The sequence below is a fragment of the Oryctolagus cuniculus genome, chromosome 18, assembly GCF_051225735.1.
Source record: "Oryctolagus cuniculus isolate XC-2025 breed Fujian yellow rabbit chromosome 18, ASM5122573v1, whole genome shotgun sequence".
NCBI lineage: Eukaryota > Metazoa > Chordata > Mammalia > Lagomorpha > Leporidae > Oryctolagus > Oryctolagus cuniculus.
This window is the reverse complement of record NC_142884.1, coordinates 50,992,637-51,002,026: the sequence shown is the minus strand read 5'-3', so window position 1 is coordinate 51,002,026 and position 9,390 is coordinate 50,992,637. Positions and strand designations below refer to the sequence as shown.

General features: G+C 54.5%; 1 protein-coding gene across 3 annotated transcripts; it reads right to left on the bottom strand.

The window, feature by feature from the left end:
• Window positions 1-491: 491 nt before the first annotated feature.
• ARL2BP (ARF like GTPase 2 binding protein) lies at window positions 492-7,812 on the bottom strand. Of its 3 annotated transcripts, XM_089319767.1 has the most exons (7): window positions 7,493-7,812; window positions 7,170-7,231; window positions 6,810-6,871; window positions 4,616-4,722; window positions 3,948-4,033; window positions 3,338-3,434; window positions 492-1,812 (listed from the first exon to the last, which is right to left on the bottom strand). In XM_089319767.1, the coding sequence occupies exons 2-7, from the start codon at window positions 7,172-7,174 to the stop codon at window positions 1,711-1,713; spliced, it is 459 nt and encodes a 152-aa protein (XP_089175893.1). In that variant the 5' UTR covers window positions 7,175-7,231; window positions 7,493-7,812; the 3' UTR covers window positions 492-1,710. The 3 variants fall into 3 exon arrangements, with proteins under 3 accessions (XP_089175893.1, XP_089175894.1, XP_002711585.2); XM_089319768.1 differs by lacking the exon at window positions 7,170-7,231 and having other exon boundaries at window positions 4,616-5,478; XM_002711539.6 differs by lacking the exon at window positions 7,170-7,231.
• Between the last annotated feature and the right edge of the window lie 1,578 nt (window positions 7,813-9,390).

Sequence of the window (9,390 nt, the reverse complement as noted above, 5' to 3'; positions counted from 1 at the left end):
AGCCATAGGAGAAGAGTTGAGTTTTAAGGAAGAGCAACCTACTTTGAGGTTTAAGAGAAAACAAAATCCTAAGCCAATCAGAGCGCGCCCCACCCCTCATCCGACACAGGCAGAACACAGCCTGTTTCACCGACGTGCTCGGTCACTCCCGAGACTCTAGTGCAGCTGGGTGAGGGGTTCCCTGCAAACGACAGTCCCCTCCTGAGGCTGCGGCAGGTCAGGCCTGCGCCCCAGAGGCCAGGCCTGCGCCCTGTCAATAGCTGGCACGTGACACGTTTTGCCCGGATGGGAGAAACAGGTTTCCAGAAAGCCCACTCGCAGTGCTGACCGACAGCCTGGCGTCCTCTTCTCTCTGCACCTGCCCACCCTGGCATGCCCGGCCCGCGGTGGGCAGCCTCTCTCTCAGCACAGAGCTGCCTCTGAGGGCCAGAGCAGGAAGCAGGCGGCGGCAGCTGCGTTTAAGACAGCGGACAACTCATGCAGAACGATGGTTCTTGCAAAACATCTCACATTTTACTCAAGGTACAAAAGTAGTGAGGGACACGCCAGGACAGAACACAGCTCATGGCACATCCTTACAACCAGAACAGCCAAGCGCAAAGTCAGCACAGATTCTTATTTTTACTTTTTAAAAAAAAAAGGGGGTGCACATTAGGACTGAACTACTATACTGTCTCTTTTGTCTGGAGGTGAGACACATGTGACGTCAGTGACGTTCAGCCAAACACTACACCAAACCAAGGTGGACGCTGACTGAGCCTGCTCATGCTGAGCTTGACCACTGGGACACCATGTCGGCGGGAGATCCTGCCGAGGAAATCGGTCCCCACCTACCCCAACAGAAACCCAACAGAACAGCTTACACAGAAAGCACTGTAGGCAACAGAGGACAAACCGGAGCACACTGCAGGACAGGACAGCTGCTGGTCTCTTCAGCGCGTCCATGGGCCCCACTACAACAGGAACACAACGCCAAGGGCAGCTCTGCCGTCCCAGCACTGACAGCTAACGAGGGCACGGCATATAATACTCTGATCTTTAAGTGGGCCATCATGGCAGTTCCAAGATTATACCCACTAAGATAGCCTGAGTGTTCACCTAGAAAAATATCTTTAAAAAATAATGCTTACAAGAGACTCTAACAGTGGGACTGCATCAGGGCCAGAAAAGAAAATGAAAGGAGGACTGCAGATGGACGCCCTGGAGTGCATTTTCGCATGTGGCTGTTTGATCCCCACAGCCAAGACACGCTGCGACCGCAGGAGTCAGGAGTCGTAGAGGCACCGGCAGCTGGCTCGGGAACCGGCCTAGAGCTGAAGGACCCTGACCCGTGTCAACAGAGCCGCATGGAAAGACTCCTGCGGAGCCTGCTGGGCCAGGGGCTGCCACGGTGGGCTACTCTGCATTGCTGTGCTGACCTGGGGGAACGCTTGGCATGAGCCTGCTCCAGAGGGGTCTCCTCGGAAGCACCAGGGGGAGGGTGGGCTTGGGCAGGGAGGGGAGGGCTCCTACAGTACTGAATACAAGAAGTGTCTTAGAGGAGCAGATCCGGCAGGGCCAGGCAAGTTCCTGACCCAGTACTTAACATGGATGAAGAGCTGCAGAACAGAAACAGTCTTTCCAAGATGTATTCTGTTCTCACGGCCTGAAGCCCCTCTGCGCCTGCTGGGCTGGCGACACACAACGAGCCCATCCACTGCCTGGGCGGGGCTAGTACCGCAGATTGTTCTGGGACGCTGGCATGGAAGACGATTTGCACAGCGAAGTCACCACTAAACCACTGCTCAAGTCCAGTCCCCGGCCTTCTTTCTCCTGCAGAGGAAAAGAAACAGCTTTAGGAAGCAAGGAACAGCAAGAGCCCTTTCTGGCTCAAGACCCTGCTCTGGCATGGGGAGGAGTGGCCCGGACACGCGGGCCCCCGGGAGCACACAGGAAGGGGAGGGAGATTATTTTGCCTTTCTGCTCAACACTGGCCACGGTCAGTCTTAAAAATGTACCTGTCTTCACCGCATTCTAAGAGAGGCAAGACAGAATCAGCCCTTTTTGTGTTTTTGTCCTGTTTATTTTGGGTGCCTAAGATGGTACCTGGGGCCTGTTTCTCAGAACACGAATAGTTCTTGGCCAGAGTCTACCTGTAGCTCAGTTAGCTAACTCACTGCTATACTGGTCAGTTTAAAAAAATTTCATTTTAAAAAAATATTTGAGAGGCAGACAGAGACAGTGAGAAGGTGAGTCCCCATCCAGTGGTTTACTCTGCACATGCCCACAGCAGCTGGAGCTGGGAGCCCAGGAACTCAATCTGGTTCTCCTACTTATGTGACAGCTGTCCCTGCTGCCTCCCGGGGCCTGCGTTAGCAGGAACATGGAGTCAGGAGTCTGAGCTGGGTGTTGAACCCAGGTACTCTGATCAGCAGGAATTTTTTTTAAGGTATTTTTTTAAAATTTTACTTGAAAGGCAGTTATATATATGGAGAGAGACAGAGAGAGAGAGAGAGACAGAGAGAGAGAGAAAGAGAGAGAGAGAGAAATCTTCTATCTGCTGGTTCACTCCCCAAATGGCCGCAACGGCAGGGACTGGGCCAGGCCCTAGCCAGGAACCAGGAGCTTCTCCCAGGTCTCCCATGTCTCCCACGCGGGGACAGGGGCCCAAGCACTTGGGCCATCTTCTACTGCTTTTCCAGGAGCATTAGCAGGGATCGGAAGTCGAGCAGCTGGGACTCAAACTGGCGCCCATATGGGATGCTGGCATCACAGGCAGGCAGCGGCTGTACCCGCTACACCGTCACAATAGTCCCATGTGCAGCAGCCTTAACCACAAGGAGTCTAAAGAGGGTAAGCGCCTGACTGGCACTGCGGCTCACTAGGCTAATCCTCTGCCTTGCGGTGCCGGCACACCGGGTTCTAGTCCCGGTCGGGGCGCTGGATTCTGTCACGGTTGCCCCTTTTCCAGGCCAGCCCTCTGTTGTGGCCCGGGAGTGCAGTGGAGGATGGCCCAAGTGCTTGGGCCCTGCACCCCATGGGAGACCAGGAGAAGCACCTGGCTCCTGGCTTCAGATCAACGCAATGCGCCGGCCACGGCGGCCATTGGAGGGTGAACCAACGGCAAAAAGGAAGACCTTTCTCTCTGTCTCTCTCTCTCTGTCCACTCTGCCTGTCAAAAATTTTAAAAAAATAAAATAAAATAAAATAAAGAGGCTAAGTGCCTGTCTCCTTAGACTAGCCTGTTTAAAAGTGGGGAAGACAAGGGCAGTGCAGGAGGTGGTCTGTTCCCCTCGGTTCTACTAGAACATCCTAAGGAGGGGTGATGTGGCGGAGTGAACGGACAGCAGTTACTTACCGCTCTGTAGTCCAGAAACATTTCTTTAAAAGCCAGAAAGTCTGTAAATGTGAGCAGCATGTCGAATATGTCACCAGCTACTTCATCTTTATGGTGCCTGCAGAAGGAAAGGATGGCTGCTTCATGAACGATGAAACTGTCTAACATTTCACTCAAATGCTTCACAAAGAAAGCAAAGATGTATTTATTTGAAAGGCAGAGAGAGGGAGAGACAGAGAGAAAGGGATCTTCCATTCAGGGTTCAGTTCCCAAATGCCCACAACGGCCTGGGCCAGGACAGGCCAAAGCCAGGAGTCAGGAACACCTGTGGTGGCAGGGACTCGGGCACTTGGGCGTCACATTCTACTTCCCAGGCGCACTGGCAGGAAGGTGGACCAGCGAGGTGGGGCTGGACTCCAACCAGGCGCTCTGACGTGCGCCGTGGGCGACCCGACCGGCAGCTTTAACCCAGTACACCACAATGCCTGCCCCCATTCAAGTTTCTGAAGGCTTCCCACCCCAAACCTAAGCACCAACTGCTCTCACATTAAAAAAGAAGAAAAGAGACGGTCTGATGTTCAGGCTAGGGAAGGAGAAAGGAGGGAAACAGAATCCAGCCACGCCAACTCACTGCAGCGTCGTCGTGAAAGCCGCCATGTTGAAGCCCGGGATCCGCTCCAGCAGCTGCTCCTCAATGTACTTTTCCACCAGAGAAATCTGCCACAGGGGAAAGGCTCTCGGTCAGACCAGGCCTGGGGAAACAAGACTTCTTTCCAGAACGCCTGTCCTCCAGCCCCTGGCAAACGCTGGCCGAGATCCTGGTCCGTGTCGGGCTCTGCTGAGTGCCAGTGCGGAGACACCTGCAGGAATTCATGCTGTACCAGGTGACGGCCCTGACCCAGGCGGACACAGTGCAGGAGGCACGGAGTGGGGAGTGGGGAGTGGACTCTGTGGGGCCTACTGTCAAACAGGATGTGTATAAGGAAGCACCCCATGGAGGCAGTCACGGGTCCCCCGAGAGCAGGCTGCTTCAGCCATGCCAGCCCCCGGAGGCTCGAATCTACTCCTAGTCACAGGAGGTCGTCCCAGGAGGCTGCGAAGGGGTGAGGAGGGCAGGTTCCTGGGTTCCAGCACTGAGTGCTGGGAGTGGGTGCAGGGACGAGGTGGTCTCAGCATTCACTCTCACTTTTCAACTGGTGGTGTATTTAAAGTAAAAAGCAAATGTCAACCCCTTTTGATTCCAAATTCAAATTTTAAGGAAACCCTAATCTGGTAGGAAAAGAAAAAAAATCTGCTTACATATTCGTTAAAAATAGGCGTGTAGGTGAGTTTATTCTCTTCAGTGTCTTCGAACTCCTGGTAGTACTTGTCCATGAAATTTCTCTGTAGCAGCTGGAACTCGTCATCTGAAGCACAAGGGGACAGCTAACCTTTCACCAACGACAAAGCCACCCTGCTCTGCGGGCGGAGTCGGCGGTGCTGCGTCCCCACAGCCACTGCACAGGGAGCAAGTGGGTTCTCAGGCAGCTGGTAAAGGGGATCGTGATGCTGAAACAGTCCCAGCCAGACTTCTTAAATTGTGGCAACGTATGCGTAAAATCTGGCCCGAGGCCATGTGGAGAGTACAGCTCCGGGTCCTAAGCCGCTCACACTGCTGGGGGACCGTCACCCCCACCCTCCAGCCCATGTGGAACACCTGTGCACGAGGTGGCGTGGGGACTCTTTCCTGGCACGTTTCTGTGACGAAATGCATTGGGTCTCTCAGTTTAACGCACTGTCAGCAGCAGTCTCCGCGACAGGGCAGTCATTACAAGTACGGGACAGAGGGCAGATGCTGGGCTCACACCTGGCCCAGGCACTCGCCTGGAAGAGGAGGAGGATTTGTAGCAGCTAACTACAGGTAGGGCTGCTGGGTGGAATTCACGTGAGAATTCATGTGAGGAGATTAGTTCATAGGGAACTTGACCCTCTGTTGGGGCACAGAACACTTTAACAATGCAATAGAATATTATTTCTAAAACACCAGGGGAGCTTCGGAAAGGACCCAGACGTCGGGGTGGATATCCAGGGCTTGCAGACGGCTGGCTCATTTCTCCGCAGCATATAGGCTTACTGGCAAGAGAACTATGCGGATTCCCTGAGTTCCCCTGCAATCCTCAGATCTGCATGGAGAGTGTAATGGTGACAGGACATGAACCTTCAATGGACTTAAGCCTCACACAATGACTATCAGACGAAACAGACTCAGCTACTCAGCCAACACCACCAAATAACAGAGTTCTTTCCCTAATTCTCAGGAAACTTAAAAGTCAATAGAGGGGCTGGCGCTATGGCGTAGTGAGTAAAGCCACTGCCTGCAGTGCCGGCATCCCATATGAGCGCCGGTTCGAATCCTGGCTGCTCTGCTTCCAATCCCGCTCTCTGCTATGGCCTGGGAAAGCAGAAGATGGCCCAAGTCTTGGGCCCCTGCGCCCATGTGGGAGACCTGGAAGAAGCTCCTGGCTTCTGGTTTCAGATTGGCCCAGCTCTGGCCGTTGCAGCCATTTGGGGAGTGAACCAGCAGATGGAAGACTCTCTCTCTGCTTCTGCCTCTGCCTCTCTACCCTTCAAATAAATAATCTTAAAAAAAAAAAAATAGAAGACACTAAAAATTTCTCCCTCCTACATGTTTGCTTCCAACCTTTGGGGCCTGTGACTGCTTGTTTGTAACTCAGCAAGAGTTACAGAGGACAAAATGCATGCACAGGGCCGGCGCCGCGGCTCACTAGGCTAATCCTCCGCCTTGCGGCGCCGGCACACCGGGTTCTAGTCCCGGTCGGGGCGCCGGATTCTGTCCTGGTTGCCCCTCTTCCAGGCCAGCTCTCTGCTGTGGCCCGGGAGTGCAGTGGAGGATGGCCCAAGTCCTTGGGCCCTGCACCCCATGGGAGACCAGGATAAGTACCTGGCTCCTGCCATCGGATCAGTGCGGCGGCCACTGGAGGGTGAACCAACAGCAAAAGGAAGACCTTTCTCTCTGTCTCCTCTGTCTCTCTCTCACTGTCCACTCTGCCTGTCAAAAAAAAAAAAAAAAAAAAATGCATGCACAGACAGGTGCTCAAAACCCAGCAAGATACAGAAGCAGCTCAAGTCTGACACTGTCTACTTCATGGACATGCGTGCTTGTGGCTGGTTACACGCCATTTTTCGGCAGGAATATACTAAACTCCAATGTATCTAAAAACCACCTCGCTCTTACCCTACAGATGACACAGAGCAGGTCCATGTTCGCTGGAGCTTGGCCAAACAATCACTCCCTGCCCCAGTCTCTCCCAGAGGTTGCTGCCAGGTGCAAGGGGCTGTTCGTTTCTAAGGCAAACTGCAGCAAGGCCGACCTCGCGTTACCTTGTCCTACACGACAGAGCACGCAGGGCACGCTTCTTCTAAACACTTCAGTGTCCCGAAAAGCACGGAGCACTAGAGAGAACCCAGGCCAGGCTGTGGCGTGGACGCTTACCCATGATAATGTCCTCTAAATATCCAACCACAGCGTCAAACTCTGCATCGGAGGCGGAGGAGCTGCAAGACAAGGCCTGAATTAGGCGCCGGGTCACACAATCCGTTGTTTAAAAGATGTGTTATTATGGACATTTCCCAACATGCACAAGAGAAACAAAAGAAAAGGCAAAGCAAGCTTCCTGCCACCCAGCGTCAACGAGGGTGACCGATTTCTGTAGAAACCAGCAATTCCAAACACCTGTGACATAAAGTTTAAATGCACGGGTCCGCTCTCAGCACACCTGGCAGGACACCATCAATTACCCAAGGCGCAAACACCGGCAGGCTCCCCGCACCGGCCTGCTGCAGAGTCACTCACCGCATCTTCGCTATCACGCCACGCCTGTCCGCTCTAAGCGTGAACCTGGCGCGGGTGGAGGACTGGGCAGGGAGGGAATTGGGTCAGGGCTCCCCCCGGGGGTGGAGGAGGAGGAGGAGGAGAGCGGGCCTTGGCCGCCCACACCCGCCAGGCTCGGCTGCCCGCTAACGGTGGGACGCCTGGGGATTGTGACAGCGGCTGACACCCACTCCGCACGGCTGTGTCCCGCGGCCGCAGCAGCCGCCTCCACCGATCCCCGAGGTCAGCCCCCTGCAGGGCAGCGGCCCAGCGCCCGCCGCCCGGACCCCAGCGGCGTCACTCACAAGGACAGCGCAAAGCTCTCTTCCTCTAAGGCGTCCATCGCCGTCCTCGCCGCATCCACTACGCCGCCCGCAGCCTGGGCCCAGCCCCCGCTTCGCTCCGCAGAGTCCTCACCCGCATCGAGGGCACAGCGGTCGGCCGGCGGGGAAGAGGCCTCGCCTCCAGGCTGCGACCCGCTCACGACTCAGCCGGGTCAGCACCTGCGAGGGAGACTCGGCCTCAGCTTCCCCGGCGGCGGCCACGCGTCGGCCGGGCTTCTTCGCCCAGTCAGGCCACTCAGCGCGCGCCACCTCCGCCGCCGCTCAAGTCCAGACGTCGGTTATCGACCGCTGCGTCCCGCGCCCCGCCCCCGCTTCCATAGCAACCTGGGCCTCTTCCGCTGTCTCGCGAGCTCTGGCCAATCATAGGAGCGCGTTCCCCGACGTCAGGGGCGGGACAAAAAAGGGAGAGGAAGTCCAGGAATACTGGAGCTTCCCGGGGATGGGTGTTGGGGCTCGGTGTGCAGTGTCTGTAGCTGCTGTCTCACATCGTCTGGGGTTTGTGGGTGACAAAGCCTAGAGCCTCAGTTTCCTCGCTTACAAATTGGGGTTAAAAAGGCCAGTTTAAAGCATATTTTAAAAGCACTGTAAGTTGCTGAGTCGCTTGAGAGTCAGTTCCTTATCTGTTGAACCGGAGTACAGAAATCTGACTTGCCGCACAGCCACACCCCCCTCGTGGAAAGACAGTCACACCGCAAGAAATGCAATTGGGTCATTTACAGCATGAAGATGTCTCAGTGAATGGCCCCTTTGGCTAATTATCCAAGTCAAAAGTTGAACCACGTTGAGTAAATCAGATAAGCCTGCCGCAGGGAAAATCCCCTCCCAAACGGCCAGAGTTTGAAAAAGGATTCCAGCTGATTTGATCGGACCACTAAGCATTAAGAGTCTGCCTGATAGCTTTTGCCCAAAGGTGTGGTCTGTGGCTAGAGGGACCTAGGGTCAGAGAACCAGCCCGAATCAATTAACAGACTTCCGAATGGACATAAAATAATGTCAGGATTTGAAACTTAAGATGGTTACAGAGGGGCTTGCGCCGTGGCTCACTTGGTTGGTCCTCTGCCTGGGGCGCCGGCATCCCATATGGGCACCGGGTTCTAGTCCCGGCTACTCCTCTTCCAGTCCAGCTCTCTGCTGTGTCCGGGGAGGGCAGTGGAGGATGGCCCGAGTGCTTGGGCCCCTGCACCCCATGGGAGGCCAAGAGGAAGCACCTGGCTCCTGGCTTCGGATTGGTGTAGCTCCGGCCGTAGCAGCCATTTGGGGGGTGAACCAACGGAAGGAAGACCTTTCTCTCTGTCTCTCATTGTAACTCTATACCTCTCAAAAAAAAAAATTTTTTTTTAAAGGTGGTTACAGAGACAACTGCATACAATGTAAGATCAAGGTGGAAGACGGCATCTAAAAAAGTGAATAAGGGACAGAGTCCTGTTTGGCCAAACACTGGTCACACAACTCAGAGCAAAGCAGCAGATTTCCCCATGACCTACTTTCTCTACATGCCACACTTATTTCTGGACTAAATGAACTTGCCCACCCTCCCAAAGTCATTGGAGTCTGAGTGGAGGACAAAGGGAACTTGATTTTATATACTCTCTGCTCTAAATGTCTATTGCTGTTAACAAGTCCTCCCAGCTCTAACTTAGGGCTTAGAACAATTATTTCGCTTAATAATCGGCAGATTGGGCAGGGCCTGGCACTTGGCATCAGTTGGTGCAGCTGGAATGGAGCTAGAGGGGGCTCTTCCAAGGAGCTCCTGCAAGCAACAGGCAGATTAGTTTTGGCTCTCGGCTAGGAGCTCAGTTGTGGATGGACCGAGCTCTTCTCCATGTGTCGGTCTTCCTGGGGATGCTTGGGTTTTCTCA

Excerpts from the sequence above, each read along its gene's own strand:
- ARL2BP (XM_002711539.6), bottom strand. The coding sequence starts at position 7,530 with ATGGACGCCTTAGAGGAAGAGAGCTTTGCGCTGTCCTT. Across the intron at positions 4,723-6,809 it reads TTTAGAGGACATTATCATGG|ATGACGAGTTCCAGCTGCTA; the intron begins GTAAGCGTCCAC and ends CTTGTGCTTCAG. Across the intron at positions 3,435-3,947 it reads GCTTTCACGACGACGCTGCA|GCACCATAAAGATGAAGTAG; the intron begins GTGAGTTGGCGT and ends TTCCTTCTGCAG.